The following is a 22,632-nucleotide window of genomic DNA, read 5'->3' as shown; positions in this document are numbered from 1 at the left end:
ATCTGACGGACTGAAAGAAACTGAAACAGTTGAAGGCACTTATGCCGTATTGACAGCAACCTCTCCTGAGGAAGAAACACTTGCTCACTTTCCATGTCTAAAATGACACCTAAGTATGGCATTCTTTGTGTAGGTATTTACAACAATTGTTCTTGCATTCAGTTAAAAATTCAACTTAAAAATGATGGGTTTAATTTAGAGTTTAGTGGACAGGGTACTCTGTCACAAACCAGAAGGAGTATTCTGCCTACCCACCTCAATTAGAGACAGGCCAACCTTAAGTGGTCCTTCTACAGAGCCCCTATTTACTCAGTCAACTGAATATTTCCTCCGACGGCCCTGTGTGGTTGTGGCCAGAATACGTCCTCCGACGGCCCTGTGTGGTAGAGGCCTTGGAGGAAGGACATTACACCGCCTGCCATATTTAGGGGGGATGGTGCATTGCCTTTTTCCCCTGTCCGTCACTGCAGGTTTAATAGGAAAAAAACTATAATGACCCCCAGACCCTGCTATAAAACTCAGGGTGTGGGGGGGTCAATGGTTTTTTTAAACAGAAACTCAAACTTTGGGAGCTTGTTTTTTAAAAACTACATTGAAAGAAACCACTGTGATGGTGGTTCCCTTCAATGTACAGAGATGACAGCTGGGCTGATGGTTTGCTATAAATCTAGTAGGTAGTATTCTATTAGGGTGGTGGGGGTAATGTCCTTGGCCATCCTGACAGACCGTAGTCCACACACCAAACTGTAATTCAAGCCCCAAGTCTAGTGCCAACTCAAGTTTTGAAGAAGCTTGAGCAACGAATCATTCAAGTATGGGAAAATAAACACGTTCTTGCTATAAGAAAAGCTGAACTACTGCTATAACCTTTGAAAAATCTCTAGTAGTGGACTTGAACTCAAAAGGAAGCACTTCAAACTCATAATAAGGTCGAGGTCAAGGGCCTCAGCTGCTGTACGGAGCAGAACAGTGTATGTGGCGCCCTCCTCCATAGCCACAGCAGGAGGAGAAAGAAAACCAGAGTCAGATGAGAAGTCAAGGCCGTCTGCATCCTCCAACTCTTCTGTCCATTCCTGTTCTGACCCGTCCCAGTCGTCCCCTTCCTCCACTGCCCGTGGAACAGGCTGTGGCAGTGGGGGAGGGACAGAGGAATATAAATGGTCGAACGTCCCAATTAGGGTCCCAACCAGGAACAAAATTGTCCGGGAACCAGGCCAAGGGCGGTGGTGGAACAAACGGAACCCACTGCGGCGCCGGGGCCAGAGCCACCGGCGTAGGACCTTAGGGCGCCATGGCCGGAGCCGCTGGTGGAGGACCTTGCAGCGCCGGGGCCGGAGCCGCCGGCAGCGGAGCTGGCGGCAAGGGAGGGTCCTCAGCTGGGACCGCGGGGCCCGAAGGCGCGCCGGCGGAAGACCAAGGCCTGAAAAGGCGGTCCATGGCAGCAAGCAAATCTTGCACCTGGGCAGGAGTTGCCGACGGACACGGATAAGGTGGGTAGGCCACGGGACTCACAGGCTCCAAAGGAGCCGCGGGGGTGGGAACCCCGGCCCTCTCGTCCGCGTCCGGAGACCGACGGGGGGACGTCGGGGAGCAAAAACACTTCTTCGACTTCTTCTTATGACGTCTCTTACCCGATTCAGAGTGTGAAGACTTCGACCCCGAGGAGCGATGGTGATGGCTCCACGCGCGATCCCTTGAACGACCCCTGAACCTCGAACGGCGCGGGGACGACTGCCAGGCCTCCAGCAGCTTGCGGGACCGCTCCCGCAAGGCCTTCAAAGCCATGGCCAGACAGTCGGAACATGACCAGGATTCATGGTCGCGCTCCAGACAGTAGAGACAGGTGCAATGGGAGTCGGAAACTGACATCATACGGCGACAGGCCCCACAGGATTTAAATCCAGGCATCCCTATGTGGCATCAGGGGTCAAAGACTCAAAAGTGGAAGACAACAAGTCTCTCAAAGTTTAGTCAAAAAGTGACTAGGGTACGTGCTCTAACCGGATCTGCGCTTGCTGGCGCAGAAAAAGAAAGAACTGACGTCAGCACACATGGGTGGCGCCTAAGTAGTCTCCGTGACGTCATCTCGGCACCTACGACGCCAGCGAGAGACACGTAGCCGCACGACGCCACCTTCCAACGCGCAGGGGTACAGCTGACGAAAAACTTCCCGATCCAGTCTGATGCCTGGGGATATTCTAAGGTAAGGAATCTATCACTAACGTGTCTCTTTCAGATTTGTGATTTCCTTCCATTCCAGGAGATGGTTTGAAATACTACCTTCCACTGAGATGGTTTGAAATACTCCCTTCCACTGCGGTTCTGGTCGGTGGAGGTAGCACAAGCAAGTCACTGCTTTCCCTTACCCTTCCCTTTGTCAGTGGAAGGCTGCTGGCCACCACCAATCTTTAGAAAACAATACTCTTCCGAAAAGGACTGCTTCTGTTGTTTCTGATCCTGGCTGTGATGCTTCCAAAAGGCAATATGTGAATGTTTGTTTTCAATGTATGATTTGAACAGTACCACTGGGAATTTATTTTCTCCAGTCCAAGAGATTTAAATGTATCTGTCTTGATCTTCTTTTCTGGATTTTCTCATCTGCATGAAAGGGGAGACGAGATACCAAAAAAGTAATTCAAACACCTTCTACTGTATGAGAGGACAAAGAAGTAAGCATAAGCCAGGAGTAGCACCTCAAAAAGTTGCTATAAGATATATAAACTGTGGCGCGACCAACTGTGTCTCTTCCTTCCCACCTCCGATTGTCAGAAGTCTGTATTCCTTCCTTCATAAGTTCCAGAAAATCCTCAATTTTCTCTCTTGGAAGGGATTCCAAGAACGTACTTCCCAGGTCTCATGGAGAGAAATCAAAGCGGCTCAAAGGGAAGAGGAACTGTTTATTTTACTTTGCGTCTCCACAAATCCTATTTTCTTCTCCCTTTTTCTGGTTGAATAGAGGAAAGCGAGCCAACTACATTATATCTCTTCCTTGAGGGAGTCATGACTAAAGAATCAGCAGGAACTACCTCGTTCAAAAGCTTGGGATCTGAGTCAACTGTTCCAAACTCCATTTGCAAATGTTGTTTAACAGCTCGGACAAAGTAAAGCTTAACAAAAGTATCCCTTATGAGTTCCAGCAGACCAGGAAAAAGTAGAACTATAGGACAAGCTTGAAGTTTTCTTCGGATTATCTAAACAAAAACTGATGAGCTGACCTATGGTGTTGTGATCTGTAGATTAAAGTTCCTCACAGCTCTTTTCAACAGCTCATAGAAAGCCACCAGATTATCATTAGGAGAGCTCCTGGATGGAACAGACTCCGGAGACACTGGAATGAGGTCCCGCCTAGCAGAAGATGACCCATCTGAGTCAGAGTCCTGAAGAAAATACTTTGCCATCTTCCTTTTCCTGGAATGGGAGGTTTACATCAGGAGTCAGCATGACGTCTATTTCTGGCTGGATCATTATGTTCTCTATGTCTTTGTGCACACAACCAAATGAAGAGACTTCTAAGACTAGATGAAGAGGATGTGAATAAACCCTCAACATCGATAAATGGGTATCCCTTGAAATACACTGCTTTGATGTCGACCTCCTGCTTCTCGAAGCCAAATGCCTTGACATTAAGCACATCAATATCAACCAGGATGAGGAGTGCTGATAACGAGTTGCTGGCAGAAGCGGCCGCCTGGGAAGAAGAGCAATTGGAATGGAGGTCTCTATCCTTCACCCTAAAAGCAGAAATAAAAGTAGATGGTGACTTTCTGACGCAACCCCCTTCCTTGTCTCTTAGCCTTACTATATGGCATTTTCTGACAAATACTATAGTAATTGATGGAGCGCCAGGCAGGAAAACACACCACACAAATGTTGCGGACACCTTACCTAAATATGAATTCATTTATCAAAAAAGGCAGGCATGTGGCAATAACACTGGGAGATGAAACACCACCAGTTAAAGTCCAGAAAAATAAAAACTATTTCCACAGACAAAGCTGTAAAAACAAAGAGAATGTTTTAATGAAGCTAAAACCCCTCAAACATTAGTTATTAGCCAACAGCTTTGGGTGTAGCAAGATTGTCTTCAGGATCATCCTCACAGATCGGGGAAAAAAAACAGATCGAAAAAAAACCCAGAACTGTCAGACTAAACCACTACTTTATAAGATGGGAGAGTGCAATATTCCAAGTGTTTGTGTGTGTTTGGCACTTTTTCCTGTGTTTTTTTGGCTCTATATGCACTGTTTCTAGAATGGTGGTGCAGGAGGCTGGCTTAGTATATGGTTCACACTCATTCAAGTGATGCATCTTGCACTAATCCAGGCAAGCCGTATAGTGATTTTAGTAGTCTTAGATAACCATAGAAAGCTCTCAAAGTGAAAGCTGTGGAGAGCCACCCTCAGATTTATCTTAAAGGAGTGTAAAGCAGCTTGTTTTACTAGTTTAATCTGTAGTGTAGATTAGATGAAAATAAACCACGCAGTGTTTAGCAAAAATAAGTCTATTTATTACAACACACAATGACTATCATATTGGTATATCTCCTACCTGTAGATATCAACACAATGCACAAGAATACTGCAAAAGCAATCAGGTAAGCAGCACAAAATACAGTGGTCTCCAGGGGAAGACCAACCCATATACTAAGAAAGTGGAATGCTAATTGCAACGGAGGACAGGACTTGGACCAGAGGAGGTGGGGACACAAGGAACCACCAAAGGTAAGTACCTAGGAACCCCACGGAAGCTGTGTGCAGAGTAGAAACACAGCTACGTGTCCAATAGTAGTCAAAGGAGAAGTCGCGGTTGCAGTTTTAAAGAAGGACCCTTCCTGGAGGATCCCGAAGAAACCCTTTGGAAAACAGAAGGTTGGAGAGCCACTCCACCAGAAGATGCCCCAGGAACCAGGCTACCTGCACCAGGGAAGCCGGGTGCATATGGGTGAAGTGACGTCAGAACCTGCCGTAGACAGCAAGGACTTGGCCATCGCACCCGAACTACAACGCACCATCAACACCACCTTCAAAACTGGCACCTTCCCAGGCCTGGATCCGATCATTCCTCACCGGAAGAAGCCAAAGGATCAGACTCCCACCCTTCCTCTCCGACCCCACGAAAATCACCTGTGGAGTCCCACAGGGTTCATCACTGAGCCCCAAACTCTTCAACATCTACATGGCCCCCTCGCAGCCATCGTCTGACAACACGGCCTCAGCATCGTATCCTATGCCGACGACACCCAGCTCATCCTCTCCCTCACCAAATACCCCACCACTGTCAAACTCAACTTCAAGAAAGGAATGCAAGACGTTGCAGTCTGGATGACCAACAACTATCCTGAAGCTCAACGCCGAGTAGACAGAAGTCCTCGTCGTCGGTACCACCCCTTCTGCATGGGGCAGCACCTGGTGGCCGACCACCCTCGGAAGCCCACCTACCCCCTCAGACCACACCAAGAACCTCGGCATCGTACTCGAATCATCACTCACCATGAACCGACAGGTCAACGCCGTCACCTCCAGCTGCTTCAAGACCCTCCGCATCCTCTGCAAGACCTTCAAGTGGATCCCCCCTGAGTCAAGGATGACAGTCACCCACGCACTCATCACAAGCAGACTGGACTATGGAAACGCACTCTACACTGGCATCAACAAGTCCCTACTCTGCAAACACCAGACGATACAGAACACCGCCGCCAGACTCGTCCTCGGCATCCCCCGACACAAACACATCAGCCAACATCTACGAAGTCTCCAGTGGCTCCTGGTGGAGAAATGAGTCACCTTCAAATTCCTCACTCACGCCTACAAATGCCTACACAACACGGACCCATATACATCAACGACAGAATCAACTTCCACATACACAAAAGAAACCTCCGATCTTCCAACCTCGCACTGGCCGAAACACCACGCATCCACAGAGCCAGAGCAGGCGGAAGATCCTTCTCTCACATTGCAGCCAAGACCTGGAACGAGCTACCGGCAGACATCTGACGCGCTCCCTCCCTGAACACCTTCAGGAAGACCCTCAAGACCGGGCTCTTCGGCTAAACAGATCTGCGGATACTCGCGCTTACAATTCCCTGATTGATTGATTGATTGGACTTCAATGAAGATGCCTCTGGAGAATACTGCGGAGGACTGCAGCAGAATCCAAGGGTGGATTCTGGAAGTGAAGAACCTGCAAGCATAGGGGAAGGGATTCTATCTCACTCGGAGGTGACCAGGAGGCACGGAGACACAATGCCCACCGATGTCTGGAGGTTCTGAAGAGTCAATGGTGACCTTGTTGCTACAGCTGTGAGGACCAGGTGACGCTGAGGAAAACCAAGAGCTGTGCAGAAGCTGTCCCATGTCGGATGTCGGTGGCTAGGTGGTCGGAGTCTGGCGGGAGCACCAACTAGCCCTGGTAGCCGCAACTGGCGTGGATGACAAAAAAGAAGCAAGTTGGAAACAGCAGGGTCCAAGGAACTCACCAACAGCAGGAGAGTCAGAGCAGGCCCTGAGCAAGCAGGGGAGCCTATTGAAGCAAGAGAAGTCCCTCAGGAAGACCCACAGGCCGAAGGCACAAGAGTCACAAGAGGACCTCGAACAGCTCACCAAAGATGGAGGCACACAGTGCAGAGGATGCAGCGAGGGCGCTGATCTTGGAGGGTAGAGGTGCTGGAGATTCTTGAAGTCCGAAGCTCTCTGGAGCGCAGATCCAACAAGCCTTGGCAACGGCAAATCGACGTGGTGCACAGGTGTTTGGTCCCAGCGGTTCTGAAGAGGGATACTGGCGTCAAAACGGCAAAGAGGACACAAAGGAGTTGCAGAACCACCACCTATGTTGCTGAGCCTCATGAAGTCTGTAGGACGACAGGAGCAGCTGACTGGGTAACTTCATTGCGGTGCCTGCAGATGCAGGGGAGTGACTCCTTCACTTCAAGGGAGATTTCTTGATGCACACAGTTCTATTGAAGAACCTGGAAGAAGCACAGACAGAGACGACGAAGAAGACTTGAAGGACAGCGAGACCAGGAGCAATAGGAGTCTTCCTTGGTGCAGTCTCGGTTCCAGTCGAAGTCCAAAGAAGTCCAAGTGTCCAGACAGGGGAAGAGTGACGTTGTTTCAGGGCTGGGTCTTGTCCCACGATGAATCTAAGGACCCACCCACAGGAAAGCCCTTAAGTACCCCAAGGAAAGGGTTGGAACAACTCGGGGGTCCTCCCAGAGGAGGGGCTGGACAGAGGGAAGGATACTCCCATGTCCTTTGTCCAGTTTCGTGCCAGAGCGGGAAACAAGGGCTCCTGAACTGGCTTAAACTGGATTATGCAAGAAATGTGCCCTTCAAAGCAGTCTGGTGGTGCTGGCAAGAGCCCCCACCCCAGCCCAATACGCTAAGTCATTTCGGGGAGGTGGTCACAACCCCGAGACAGGGAACCTACTGTTCTACCTTCCCCTGCTTGAGCTTGACTCAGCAGCAGCAGCAGTGCAGAATCGTGTCTGTGGTCGGCAGCAGCACTAGCTTGCTTTCAGACCCTGAAAGGCTTTCACCGGGAGCACAAGAGAGTCCCCTAAGGAGCACCCCAGTTCATGGGATCATACTTCCAACACTGGAATCGGTGTTGGGGTATGTCTCCAACATGATTGACACCAAGCATGGTGCAGTCACTATATAGTTAGACATCTTGTAATGACTGATGTCCACTATATGTCTAAAAATGGTTGACCCCACTTACAAAGCCAGGAGAATCGACTTCGGGGTTTGTAAGGGTGCCTTGCTCATGCAGAGGCAACCTCACACTTAAAACCAAAGACCCTACCCTCAGGACTGAAGAGCCTGCCACAGGGGTGACTTATAGGTTTTAAGTGCAGTGACATCAGTTATAAGGAAACGTATATCTGTTGTGAGTGGTGCAAGCACCAACTCACTCAGATTGCAATGGCAGGCCTGTAGTCACAGTTTAACTGGACTCCCATGGGTGGCATTATACATGCTACAGCCAATGGGAGACCCCTGGTGTACCTATTCCCTGGGTACCTCAGTACCATATACTAGAGACTTACACAGTAGCCAATTGTGGAGGTACCAAAGTACTTACCATGTGAATTTAGGGGAGAAAGCACGGTTGCTGGGGTCCTGATCAGCAGGATCCCAGCAGACTAAGTCAAAACCACACTGACACTAGGTAAAAAGTGGGGGTAACCATGCTAGAAGGATCCTACCTTCCCACAGGTGTGTTGAGCCAAACATACCGTTTTTGTGTTATGTTTTGTCTAATGGGTAACAAAAAAATAATAATAACAGCATAATAATAACAGAAAACACTGCCTTTCTTTGGCATGTATTCTATTTTTTTGTTTGTTTGAGCGTAAAACATGAAAGAAAATGTATGTTCTGGGATCTCGCACATGTGAAGAGATATTCTACATTTTATACCTTTTAAGGACATCAGAGAGAGTTTGATGCACTTTCACATCACTGATTGAAGTTTGGGCCTTTTCAAACGAGGTGACAGTACTAAAGAGGCATTGGCTAAAGCCTTGCAAGCATGTTAATGGTTTGCAGCAATTTTACAGTTAGAGTAAGGCTGACAGCTTGACAATGGGGAATGACTCCAGTATATGATTCTATAAAAGATTTATTGCTGAAGAAATTAAAAATGCAACATGTGTTGAGCCCCAAAAGATACAGAAGCACTGATGGCAAGAGAAGAGTATGACTATTTTTCAAAAGTGATAAATTCATCCCCATGCAACTACATATTTTTTTCCAAGAGACCCACACCATAAAAAGATTGCAAAATAAAACAGGAAAACATTCCTCCCCAGAACACTTCTATGGACATTTACCTCCAGCACCCTTCTATGGGCACTTTTTAGAACCACTCTATTTGGTGTATTCACAGTCTTCAAGGGGATAATAATCATAGGAAACGCATTTACAATACCTCCATAGGAATCCCAGTGCTTTCAGTCTTTGGTAAATAGCACTCCAAAGTGGTCATAAAGTGGCATTTAATCTATATTAAAAACATGAAGAAAATAAGCTTGGCCTAAAGACATTTTAAGAACTATGCAATAATAGGCAACAAAGCAAAGTGGGGCACCAACCAAAAAAGGAAATACTCCAAACAGTACACAAGAAACTCTGACACCAAATACAAAAAGAGTTTAAGGATACACAAAATTATTATCTACCTTGGGAATTGGTGAGTAGAATTCTCCCCAAATCGACTACCACCAACACTGGGTTCTGGAATTTGAAATCATCAGGAAAGATAACCTGGGGAGCTGAGATATCAAGGCTTACAGTCCAACGTTTACTGTTTTCCTGGAACAAAACCAAATGAAGACATTTAGCAACATTTTAACACTGGAATAAAATGTTTATTTGTAGTCCTGGTTTTGCATCGTAGGAATCTTAAGTGAAGTCATAAATCTTAGAATAGCTCCCTTCCCGGGGTTAGGACACTTCATAGCAATATAAATGTCCATATACCAACAAAGAGGGTGAAGATTCCAACATGTCCAGATGTTGAGACACATGCTCACAGGGCCTATGACAGGCACGATTTTTTTAATCTTATACGGGTTGTTGAACCATAGAGTCTTCTCACAGCTACAATGCAGCACCCAGAACAACAATTGCTGTCCACATGTCTAAGTAATGAGGAAAAGTGCAGCCAGAAAGGTTTACCCTATAAGAGTTAAACAAGCATTAGTAAAGCCTACAGGGGTCGTCTATGCAAGATCTTTTGCTTTATGAATCTGTTTTAGCCATGTTGAATAGCATCCACTGTCAAGCACTATTTGGCACTCCAGAGAAGTCTGCAAAATGGCCTAGGCCGTTTATTAAGTCGTCCTTTGGCACAATTAAGATAGAGCTAGAAAAATGTATATTTTTTGCTTATTCTGTGTTCAACTGAATTCAAGCCTCGTGGGTACTACTAATACATTTATTTTTCACACACTATGTACTCAGTCAGGTGAACAACACCCCAGTAGACGCAGGCCAAAGCATGCACTGTTATCAGTGGAGTAAATATCAGGGCAAATAAAACGGCTTTGCCACAAACGGTCCTCACCCGCTTCCCCATCCTCTGGCGCAAGTATCGCTCTGACATCTGCTCATGCACTTTTTGTGAAACTTTTTTTATTGACTTTTACAGACATATTCATAATTACAAGGAATCCCACCATCTTCCTAGGCACATAAATAAACACAATCAACAATCTTCTCCCCCGTATATGGACAGGGAGTCATGTTATCAAGGAAGGAGATTATATCTGGGTACGGTCCTCCCCATTCTAGCCGACTATCATCGGTAACTTGTATGTAGAGTCACCAATCCCTCCCTCCCTCCAGACATTCAAGGGAAACTCAAGGTCCTCCAACCATCGATATCCTAAACATAGGTCCTTGCCCAGTCTACTTTCTCCCCCAAGGCCCAACCCTCCGTTGAGCCCACCAGCTGTAAAGAATTTGGGGTATCTCCCTGAATCTCTCAATAGTGGAGGGCCTCACTTACTCCACGGCGGCCTAACCATGGTCGAGGGTAGGGAAGGCCAACCCAAGGTTAAATCACTTTATAGTCACAGTAACCAAAAGGAAAATTACAAAAACCTTCTATTACATAACTGCCGGAGGTCCATGCATCTCACCACCTGAAATTGCAGAAATATCCAACTGTTTGTCCTGTGCAGGGGAGGGGATGGGGAGGGGACAGGGAGGAAGGGGTAAAACGTCCAAGCCCGCCCAGTAAGCCAGCAGGGTAAGGAACCAGACCCTTGTCCATCGGTAAGTCTACTCCCCAGTCCTGACCACTTCGTTCTGATTGTCAGGGTCCACCGTCTGCCTTGACTCCCATGCCTGAATTATGTCCCCCCAGGGTTCCGCATATGGCTTGCACCTCTTAGTTATCCTATCCTCTGCTATCAGCGCCCCTTCCTCTGCTCTTGCACAGCTCGACACATCTGCCTCCCATGCAGTCACCAGTGGCGCAGTCTGTGATTTCGAATGGAGAGCTATCCTCCTTTTAGCCAGGAGGAGGGGCAAATCAGCTAACCGGTGCCCCAGCTTGCGCGACTTGGGCCTCGGGAAGAGGCCCAAGAGGCAAACCGCAGGACTGTAGGACAACGTGCGCGCTAGCGTCCTGTTGACCATGGCCACTATTTTACCCCAATATTCGGAAAGTCGCGGACAGGACCAGAGCTTATGGTCAAAGTCAGCATCCTCCAGTGAACATCTAGCACAGGTCTGGTCATCTCTGTGATAGATCACATTTAGCCGATGTGGAGTCAAATAGGTTCTATGGAGAATGTTAAATTGAAGGGCCTTAAACGCTGTATTTCGGGAAACTTTCTTAGGGCCTGCGAGGGCTTTTTGCCATTCTTTATCAGTTAGCTGTCTGTTTAGCAATTGTTCCCAATAGCCCCTCAAGCCCAGCGACTCTCGAGGCGCCAGATCCCTGATCGCCAGGTAGAGCCATCGTAACAGATGCCCGCTAATCCCAATGTCTTGACTGCCTCCAGTACTGTGTGTGTATCTGGCTTGGCGGTACCCACCCCCCACACTTTCGACACTGCCCCCACCACCTTGTGGTAGTTCAGGAATTGCCCCGCCGGAAGCTAATGATAATCTAAAAAATCATCTAGTGGAAGCCACTCCCTGTCCCTATAACAGTCCCCAATTTTCCGCAGTCCAACCGCTTCCCACCCCGGCAGTTGACGTTGCATAATAGGGAGCCCATTCTAGCCTAGGAAAACTACACCGCCAAAGGGAGTAGAGTTCCCATATGGTGTAGCTTCTGACGCTTATTTAATAGCCTGGGAATCAACCGAGAAAAGGTCGCCCCCTCTGGAAGCGAGAACGTGCTCAAGTCTCTGCCCTCCAACCATCTGGACAGCCACTAAAGCTGGGCCGCCAATTAATAGGCTTAAAAATCCGGGCCCCCCAAACCGCCATCTATAATCGAAAGACGTCACCCTATTGCGGCCACCGTCCCATACCAGGTCCCTTAAGAGTTCATCTAACAGCTTAAACCCGGATTTCGGGATCAAAACTGGAAGATTAACAAAATAATACAATAGCCGAGGGAGGACTATCATTTTAGACAAGGCCAAACGGGCCATTATAGACAAGGCCAAACGGGCCATTATTGGCTCCTCCCAGATTGCCCTCAAACAAATCAGTCTGCGTATGGTAAATCTGAATCCCCAAGTATTTGACAGACACTGGTGCCCAAGTCAACGTGGGCGGCAGGCTTAAGGGTCTGCTAATCTCGGGGTGGAGCGGGAACACAAATGTTTTCTTCCCGTTCACCTGCAGGCCCGAAAAAGCTGCAAACTCGTCCAGGATGGGCAGTACCGGATGTATCCCGTCTTCCCATCCCTCAGGTAGATTAACACGTCTTCGACATATAACGAAATGACATGATAGACCCCTTCGAGGGGTATCCCCAGCCTCTCACCCTCTCTCCGGACTCGCTCCATAGCCAGGGCGAAGATCAGCGGGGATAAAGGGTACCCCTGTCTGGTCCCTTTGTGAATGGGGTAGGACACCGATATTGCGGAGCCCGTGCACACTTAGGCTGTGGGGTTCCCATATAGTAGTCAAACCCAGCTCAACCACCCCTCTCCCAGTTGCATCTCAGCCATTACCGCCAACAAGAAATCCCAACGCAGGGTATCGAAAGCTTTTTCCAGATCAATCGCCACCACCACTGTGTCTGGCCAATCGCGCAGGTCTGGATGAAACATAACGTGGTAAAGCCTTCGAAGATTATTGGACATTAAGCGCGCAGGAATGAACCCACTCTAATCTGCATGGACCAACGTACGCATATTAGGGAGGAGCCTCAAGGCCAAAGCCTTGCTTAAAATCTTAAAGTCCATGATCAACATAGAGGCCGAAAATCGGTTAAGGGAGAGTGGGCCGTCTTAGTTTTGGGTAACGGAATCACTAAGGCTTCCCGAAGCGTGGGTGGCAGCAGTCCCTCGTGCAATGCAGAGGCATATATAAGTTCCAGCTGTGGGGCCAAGACGTCCACGTAAGTACCGTAAAATTCAGCTGGTAGAACGTCAGGCCCAGGCGTTTTCCCACAGGCCATTTCCTGAATTTCCGCTCGAATTTCGCCCGTCTTAAGAGGCGAGGCCAGCTGCTCGCTGGTGTCACGATCTAACTGTGTCAAACGTTGTTCAGCCAGGTACATCATCAGTGTTTCCCCATGCAGCGGCCCCGGGGAGGCGTAGAGCATCTCATAGTATTCCCTGAACGCGTCGTTGATTGCCTTCTGGGAAGTTAGAACGTGGCCCTGGAAATCCGTGACACTCACTATAGGGGATCCCCTACCATCCGGTTTAATTAACCATGCTAGTAGTCTCCCGGCCCTACCTCCCTCCCTGTGCGGCACGGCCAGATACGCTTTGAAATCTAGGGTTTGCAGTCTGTCCCAGGTGGAATTGTACAGGCTCCTCACTTCCACCAGTTTCCCTTGGTTCTGGGCCCCTCCAGCTATCTCCCTCTCCAATAACAGAATTTGGGCCTCCAAGTCATCCAGTTCCTGCATGACCAATCTCCTCGTTCCCACTGCCCTGCCCAAACAATGGCCCCTCGTCACCACCTTAAATGCCTCCCACTCCACCAAGGGAGAGCTAGCGGTACCATGGTTGGACAGAAAGTAGTCAATGAGGGCCTCAGATGAGCCCTGCCGGAAGCCATCATCCTCTAACATGTTCGGGTTCAGACGCCATCGTGGGATCGGTGCTCTCTCAGGGACTGGGGCAAACTCCATGAGCAACGGGCTATGATCAGAAAGGGACCTGCCCAGGTATTCCGTGCCAGACAACATGGGGGAGAGCGTGGTTGAACAGAAACACATGTCAAGGCAAGTGTGCAAATCATACACGTGAGAGTAGAACGAATACTCCCTATGAGTAGAGTGTTGTAGCCTCCAAACATCGTGCAGGTCCCACCCCATGGCCCAGCCCCGGAGCCCCTTAGCTGTGGTGGCCACCATAGTACCCCGCAGAGGTGGAGTTGATCGATCCCATTGTATATCGTACACACAATTAAAATCCCCTCCAAACAACAAGTGTTCATGAGGGAATCCCGCCACCACCCCAGATAACCTATCAAGAAAGGAGAGCTGGTCTCGATTGGGCCCATATATGCTACCCACCGTGAATTATTTTCCTTTCAACGTGCCAGAAATCACTACATACCTCCCTTCCCTGTCTAACACCTTTCGGGACAGTTGAAAAGGGACCCCCGGTCGAACCGACACCAAAACCCCATGGGAGAAGGCTGAATACATAGTTGTGAAAAGCTGCCCTCACCACCCTCGGCTCAGGAGCGAAACTTCCACATCAGTAAGGTGTGTTTCCTGCAGTAACACCACGTGTGCCCCCCGGCACTTAATATAGTTCAGGATCTTATATCGCTTAGACGGGGACCCCATACCCTCGATGTTCCAGGTCATAAATTTAAACCCCTCAAGATGACAATCAGAACCCGCCATCAGATCTCGCGCCACTCCCCCCAGACTCCCCCACCCCAGCGCCAACACTCCAGACCCTCCGGCCAAAAACAACAAACCCAAAAATACCAACTCCCCATCCCAAGAGCGGACTGACAACGGTAAGCTGCCCAAACTCACGCACAATTCGCATGGTGGTAATGTATACCAGTTCGGAAAGGCCCAAGACAATCCAGGCTAGGACCTGCCTGGGGCGTATCGAGCAAGTTCCATGTACTTTGACTCTATATAAAAAGATTTCTCACATTCTTACGGTGTCAGCCCTAAGGGGCCGGTCCAGCCCGAGCCCGGGGGCACTCCCCCCGCCCCCTCCACTCGCCACCCCTCCACTCTTATCGGACAACAGCAAAATTATATCTCCTCGGCAGCTTTCCCAAACCACCAGACAAAGAGAGAATGTAAAGCATATTGGAGGTCAGTAGAGAGAAGAGAGAAAGGAAAATGAAAACAGGGGGGAAAAAGGGCCCTCTGCAGAACAGCCAGCACTACAATTCGTTTGAGGTTTGGGGGTCACTATAGGCAACACTCCACTTGTGGCCTGGGAAGCATCCGAGTCCGTCTCCTCTTCCCCATATTTCGCCTCAGAGTCCTTCTCCGACTAGGAGTCTCTAGCGTGCATCAGATGGGCCACCGCCCCCAGCGCCTCAGCTCTTTCCACCGCTGTCTGGGACGGGCTCGGTCTCTTGACCTCCCTCCTCCTTTGACAGCGCCTCGTCCGCTTCCCCGGATGCTCTACTCTGATAGGTGGGCGCTCCGCATGGGGCCCGGGGCGATCTTCCACCTTATAAGATTCAACCCAGTCCCAGGCATCTTTGGGGGCTTCACAAAAGTGCGTCTTTCCCTCCAGCATCAACTTAAGCAGGGCCGGGAACATCAAAGAGTACTGCACTCCTTCCTCGCGGAGAGCCTTCTTAACTTCCTGAAAGGAGGAGCGGCGTCGCAGCACCTCCAGCGTGTGGTCGGGGAACAAGGTGACACTGCTGTCCACAGTAAACGGGCCTGACTCACGTGCCCACCTGAGCAGCAGGTCCTGATCTTGAAAGTGCAGCAGCCGGGCCACCACTACACGGGGCGAATGGCCAGGCACCGGTGGGCGAGCGGGCACCCGGTAGGCTCTCTCCAGAATATTGAACGAGGAAAGGCCCTGAGGGGCCACCACTTCTTTCAGCCAAAGTTCTAAATAGGCGACCATGTCATGCCCTTCCACGCCTTCTGGAAGGCCCACCACCTGCACATTATTCCGTCGATTGCACCCTTCTGCGTCGTCTTCGGCCCTCTTTTCCAATTGTTGGACCTTGCCGGCCAGTTCGCCCACCTGCAACGTCAGAGCCTGCTGTGCCAGGGCCAATACATCCAAGGCCGATTCAGTCTGCTTCACACATCTGACAATTTAGAATGTTCCACCCGCAGCAGGCCAAGGCCCACCGTCACCGTGCTGATGTCTTGGTGCAGGGTTGTCTTGGTGCAGGGTTGCCTTGGTGTCTGCTATGGCTGCAAGGATTTTGGCCAGCTGTTGATGCACAGGTTCCTCTGGCTGATCATCCCCGGACTCTCTCGCAGCAGTGTCAAGCTTGCTGTCTTCCTACTCCGGCGGGGGACCAAGCTGCTTTCCCCTCAGTTTCCCCATCTCAGATGCCACTCGCTCCCTCGTCTTGGCCCGCGCCCTACGGTTCCTAGGGGGGCAAGGTACGTTCGCTAGGCTCTTCGACGCCCACCACTCCAGTGCTGCAATGCCCCTGTTGGGTCTCCTCACACTCCTGTGCGTCGGTCCCCCACCGGATCTGTGGCCAGGGCAATCCTCACCCCTCTCTCCCCTGAGGCCGGCAGCGACGGGGGCACCCCCCTCGATGTTGAGGCATGCGGCCGCAACCCCCCTGGGACAAAGGGGGAGGGAAAGAAGTCCAAGTCCGCCCAGTCCAGTGCAGACTCCCCGCTCAATGCCCACAGTCCCAGAGGCCCCCGCCATGGGCCATCAATGCTCCTCACCTCCGTGTCAGCCCCCGAAGTCCCCGGGCTGGATGACACTTCAGGCCTCAGAGACAGACCCCCCTTTTCAAGCGCGTGGCCTCAATCCTCAAGGCGCTCGGCGGCCAACTCCCAGTGGCACCGCAGCGCCGTGGGCCCCAACCTCCTCAGGCTTACCCCCAGGCTCCAGGTGACTTCCACCACCTCCTGGGGGGCACCCCGAAACCCCCCCCGCCACAGTGGGGACAGGAGGCCAGGTGCCGCCAAGCCACACAAAGTCCCGCACCAAGGCCGGCCCCCACGCAGCTGCCGCTCGATGGACTCAGACCTGGGCTATCAGGCGGTCTCCGGAACCAGGGGCACCAGCTAGGCAGAGAGAGGGACTCCCCGGGGTCCGGGCCGCTCCGCAGCCCTCCGCAGTAAATGGCGCCTCAGGCACCCGCTCCACGCAGGTCCTCAGCTCTCCTCCCGGGCCTGCACCGCCCCGACTCCCCAGCACAAAACGGGCAAAAAGCAGCCAGGGCCGCCCGGTCCACAAGGCTACGTACCCGAGGGTCGAGTCACAATCGGGAGCTCCGCTGCATCGTAGTTCGCCTCCTCAGTGGGCCGCTGCTCACTCCGCCGACTCTCGACATCTCCCACCGCCGCCTCAAGCTGTTGCAGAGACGGGAGGCCTCACTCCACCGCCACCGATCAGCCCAAAGCCCCGCACTGAGAGCCTGCCATGCTCCAACCGGGGTCTGTTTTATCTAGATATAGACTACCAACTATCCTAACTTGAAGAGTGTGTAATAAACGCTCTGCTGCTGAAGATGGACTGCCAAATAAAGCCAGAAGAGTAGTGGTCTGATTAATATGACACTCTGATACCACTTTAGGGAGGAAAGAAGTGTGCATACACATTACTACCCTATTTAGCTAAAACACAGTATACGGTTCACCCGCTGAAAGGGCTTGATTATCACTAAGCCTACGATCCGACTTGACAGACAATAGAAAAGCAGTCTTCCAAGAAAGATGCTGAAATCAACCTTTGTGAGTAGGTTCAAAAGGTGGACCCATTCCTTTTGACAACATCAAATTGTTGCAGGAAAAGGGGTCCTTACGGAAGGAAAGACTTTATTGACGTCTTCAAAAAAGTATTCTATACCAAATATTTTTTTTAAATTGATGTCTGATTAGGACTGTTCCTGCAAACTGTAACGGCAGCAAAGTGGATCTTGAATGAAGAAAACTGCAGTTTAATAAGGCCAAATGCAAAAGGTATCCCCCCTCTTGGCAGGTTACAGGGTTGTCCTTTTCCTCATTACACCATAATCAAAACATCTTCCATTAAAACAAATAGTAAGCTCTAGTCAATGGCTGTTTCACCTCTCATCGAACGTCCCGTTCATGTCAGGGGCAAATTAAGATGGCCATATTTTCTGGTCTTGTAAGCTTTACTGCTAAATTCAAGACTAATTTGACCCTCTAATTTGGTTAATAAGTTTGCTTTGCATGGGCATGTACGAGTGGTAGGGATGGAGAACCAACTACAGGAGGCTTGATGTCTGAGACCCCTTTCAATTTATACATAATACTATTTTTCCTGTTACGGAAGTTGCACAAAACGCATTTGTTTGATGATTCCTATTTGTAAGGAAGGATTGACTACTTGTTAAATAAAGAGATTCTTTTTTTTTTTTTAAGTTTGCTTTGCTTCTATAGCTTGACTAGCACATGTAGCGAGTCTGGGTACCACCACGGCCTTGGCCAGTCTGATGCAATGAAGATCATTGCTGCTTTGCAATTTGGCAGTTGGGAATGACTGTTGGCATTAAAGGAATCAGAGTAAAGTCTACAGTAATATCTTTGACCAGTTCATAAAAAGGGCATTGCCCAGAGAACCTGTTTCTAGTAGCCTGCATGCATCTTTTGAGATGTTGAGAAGAGCTCTATTGTTGCATAGCCCCATTCTGTGAAAATTCAGAGAAGAATGCCATTGTACCAAACCTATTTGTCATTTCCTTTATAAAATCGGCCTAGGAAACCTGACTGATGTCTAAGATACTTGGCATGTGAATTGCCTTTATTGGTAGGCTCCAGGACAAGGCCCACAATCAAATCTTCTGTGATTCCAGTGATAGTGATTTTAAGCCCCCATGATTGTTTGGGCAGTGCATAGTCGTCGTGTTGTCTATTTGAATTAGAATCTAGCTCGCCATCACAGATGTTAGGAAGACCTGGAGAGTCGAGTGCAGGGCACAGAGGCCAAGCTAATTTATGTAGTGGGAACTCTCTTTTTTAGACCAACGCCCTTGCACAGACGTTTGCACCACCACAAAAGAGATTGCTTTGATGTTGCTTAGTTGCAAAGTTTGTCGTTCCAGTTATCCTCCTCTTGAGACAACTGTTTCAGAACAATATAAATGCAAGAAGCAATTGACCCTAGTGGAGAGAGATTAATCGGGCTGAAGGATTGATTTCTGGAGGAGCAGCTGAAATTTCTCTAAGATATATGACACTCTCTCCTCTGAAAGAAACACTTTTCCTAGCAGTCTAAAGTTAGTGCAAGATAAGCTAGAACTTAGTCGGGATGTTACCGATTTCTGGATGCCCTTATCGGTCATTTGTTTGGGTATGGGTAAATTAATGTTCCTTTACATCGAAGGAGATTTGTCATGCATTTCGAAAGCACTGCATGTTCGTAGTATGATGCTGCAAATCTGAGGTACTACCTGGGCTTATTTGCTGTGAGAATGTGAAAACAGGCATCTTGTAAATCTACAATGCAGATTTAATCCCTTTGCCTGAGGAGAGGACACATTTTATTAAGAGCTAGCATATGAAATGCTTCCCTCTTGATCCACTTGTTGGCCATATGTCAATTAAGTATTGCTCTGATGAACAAGTTACTTACCTTTGGTAACGCTTTTTCTGGTGGATACAATATCTGCCTGTGGATTCCTCACCTTCTGAATATCCCCTGTGCCAGCAACATTCAGAATTTTTTCGTAGCTCTCCACGCCAACGAGGACGACGTCACAGAAGTACGGCTCCACACGCGGCTCCGCTGACGTCACTGGATCCATAAGAAGACCTCGTCGGCGTGATGACGTCAGTTCTGCCCTTTTTTCCGTGCCTTCGAGGCACACGGACGGACCGACAACAATATATATACAGTATACACAGTACATAATATTCAAAACAACACACACAGTGTGAAATCAATGCAGGAAAGCAAAAGAAATAATACACTTCCTTTGACAGTAACAGATACATTTGACACTTTATCACTCCTGTAGGTATACAAGGGTGGACAACGGGGAGGCGGGTGGGTCAGTGAGGAATCCACAGGCAGATATTGTATCCACCAGAAAAAGTGTTACCGAAGGCAAGTAACTTGTCCTTCTGATGGATACATCTGCCAGTGGATTCCTCACCATGTGAATAGATTCCCACAGCAGTCCCCACTCCCGGAGGAGGGTGTCCACCCTTCTATACCAAGAAGTCCTGAAGGACGGAACGAGCAAAGTGTCCGTTCCTCCTCACCTCGGTATCCAAGCAGTAATGCTTCGCAAAAGTGTGGAGGGAGGCCCAAGTTGCCGCTCTACAAATGTCCTCCACAGGAACACCTCTAGATAAGGCAGATGTAGAAGACTTTGCCCTGGTAGAATGAGCTCTTATACCCTCTGGAGGTTCCTTACCAGACAAAGAGTAACAGATCTTGATGCACAAGATAATCCATCTGGAAAGGGTGCTCTTGTGCACCGCTCTGCCTTTCCTGCAGCCAATGAAGCCCACGAAGAGCTGGTCATCCACTCGAAAGTCCTTAGTTCTATCAAGGTAAAAACTCACTGCTCTTTTAGGGTCCAAGCGGTGAAGCCGCTCCTCCTCCTTGGAAGGGTGAGGGGGAGGATAGAAGGTAGGAAGGGTAATGGACTGCCCCAGATGGAAAGGAGTTACCACCTTAGGCAGAAAAGCAGCCCTGGTCCGGAGTACCATTCTTTCAGCATGAATGGTCAAGAACGGGGGTTTCGAACTCAGAGCTTGAAGCTCACTTACCCTCCTTGCCGAGGTAATGGCAATGAGAAGCACGGTTTTCAAAGACAATAGCCTCAAGGGACACTTGTGCAAGGGTTCAAAAGGAGAACCCATCAAGTAAGTTAAGACAAGATTTAAGTCCCATTGAGGCACAATAAATGGAGTGGGTGGAAATTTGTTGGGAAGGCCTTTAATGAACCGTAACACAATAGGTGATTTAAACAAGGACGGCTGATCCGGCAAGCAAAGGAATGCCGACAAAGCCGATAAATAACCCTTCACAGTAGCCATAGCAAAACCTTGCTGAGCTAGAGAAAGAGCAAACTGAAGGATGTTGGATAAACGAGCCCTCAAAGGGTCAATAGACTTCTCCTCACACCAATGGGCAAATTTGGACCACCTATAGGAATAGATAGACTTGGTGGAGTGACGCCTGGCAGACAAAATCACGTCCACCACGTTAGGCGGGAGAGAAAAAGAATTCAGGTTGCCCCGTTCAATCTCCAGGCATGAAGGTGTAAGCTCTGGAGGTGGGGGTGTAGAACCTGCCACTGCGACTGTGAGAGAAGGTCTGCCCTGAGAGGGAGACGGAGCGGAGGGTACGAGGAAAGGTGGAGAAGATCTGTATACCACACCCTTCTTGGCCAATCCGGGGCGATCAATATGACTTGGGCCCGGTCTTGGCGAATCTTCGTCAGAACCCGAGAAATAAAGGGTATGGGAGGAAACGCGTTAAGGAGATGTGAGTCCCATCTCAACTGAAACGCGTCCCCCAAAGCTCCCTGCATCGGATACTGGAGACTGCAGAATGAAGGGCAGTGACCGTTCTCGTGAGTGGCAAACAGGTCCACCCGAGGAGTTCCCCACGTCCGAAAGACGTGACAAACCACCTCCGGATGGAGCCTCCACTCGTGGTCGGCAGAGAACTGCCGACTGAGACTGTCTGCACGCACGTTCAGATCTCCGGCCAGATGATTTACCATCAGACAAATCTGATTATCGTGAACCCAGGACCAGAGAGGCAGAGCCTCTCTGCAGAGACAATGCGACCCCACCCATCCCTACTTGTTGACATGCCACATCGCAGTAGTGTTGTCCGTCAGGACTTGAACCGACTGACCTCAAAGGGAAGGGAGGAAGGCCTTGAGTGCCAAACGTATCGCCCGCAACTCCAAAAGGTTGATGTGAAGCAACCTTTCCTCTGGAGACCAAAGACCCTTGATCTTCAGATCCCCCAGATGCGCACCCCACCCTAAAGTGGATGCATCCGTTATCACTGTGGCCACCGATGGAGGTAGATTTAAGGGCTTTCCATGAGACAGATTGCCCTCCACGCTCCACCAAGACAGATCCGCTGCAGCTTCTCTGGAGATCGTCACAGACTCCCTCAGATCTCCGGTGTGCTGATACCACTGCCTGCGGAGGCACCACTGGAGCGCCCTCATGTGCCAGCGTGCATGGCTAACCAACAGAATGCAGGAAGCAAACAGACCAAGCAGATGAAGGACCTTCAGGACTGGAATGACCGCTCCATTGTAAAACAAGGGAATCATTTCCTGTATGTCGAGAATCCTTTGTGGAGGTGGGAATGCGCGACACACAGTAGTGTCCAGTAGCGCCCCTATGAACAGGTTGCGCTGAGAGAGCACCAGGTGAGATTTGGGCACATTTATCGAAAAACCCAATTTGTACAACAGTTGAGTTGTAACCTGCAGATGATGAAGCACCTTTTCTGGCGACTCCGCTTTGAATAGCCAATCGTCCAGATAGGGGAAAACTGGAATACCCGACCTTCTGAGATGGGCTGCCGCCACTGCCATCACCATCACCTTAGTGAAGACTCGAGGTGCAGTAGTAAGACCAAACGGGAGAACCGCAAACTGATAATGTTGCGATCCTACCGTGAAACGGAGATACTTCCTGTGCGGCTTCAGGATAGGGATGTGGAAATACGCATCCTGCAAGTCGATGGACACCATCCAGTCCTCGTGTTGCAGCGCTTGAAGAACCTGCGCAAGGGTGAGCATCTTGAACTTCTCCTGCTTCAGAAAAAGGTTCAAGATCCTGAGATCCAGGATTGGACGTAGCCTGCCTATTAGGGTTCCCCGTTAGCTCATACAG

At 49.6% G+C, this 22,632-nt stretch overlaps 1 protein-coding gene across 2 annotated transcripts in view; it reads right to left on the bottom strand.

Annotated features, from left to right (window-relative positions):
• Positions 1-22,632, bottom strand: part of VPS13D (vacuolar protein sorting 13 homolog D) — a 2,738,381-nt gene that overhangs the window by 2,400,718 nt on the left and 315,031 nt on the right. For both annotated transcript variants that reach the window (XM_085608633.1, XM_085608634.1), the window contains exon 18: positions 9,185-9,317. In XM_085608633.1, the coding sequence (XP_085464759.1) occupies positions 9,185-9,317 (133 nt within the window). The remainder of the gene's footprint in view (positions 1-9,184; positions 9,318-22,632) is intronic.

The sequence above is a fragment of the Triturus cristatus genome, chromosome 1_2 (genome assembly GCF_964204655.1).
Source record: "Triturus cristatus chromosome 1_2, aTriCri1.1, whole genome shotgun sequence".
Classification (NCBI taxonomy): Eukaryota; Metazoa; Chordata; class Amphibia; order Caudata; family Salamandridae; genus Triturus; species Triturus cristatus.
This window is presented reverse-complemented; position numbering and strand designations above follow the sequence as displayed.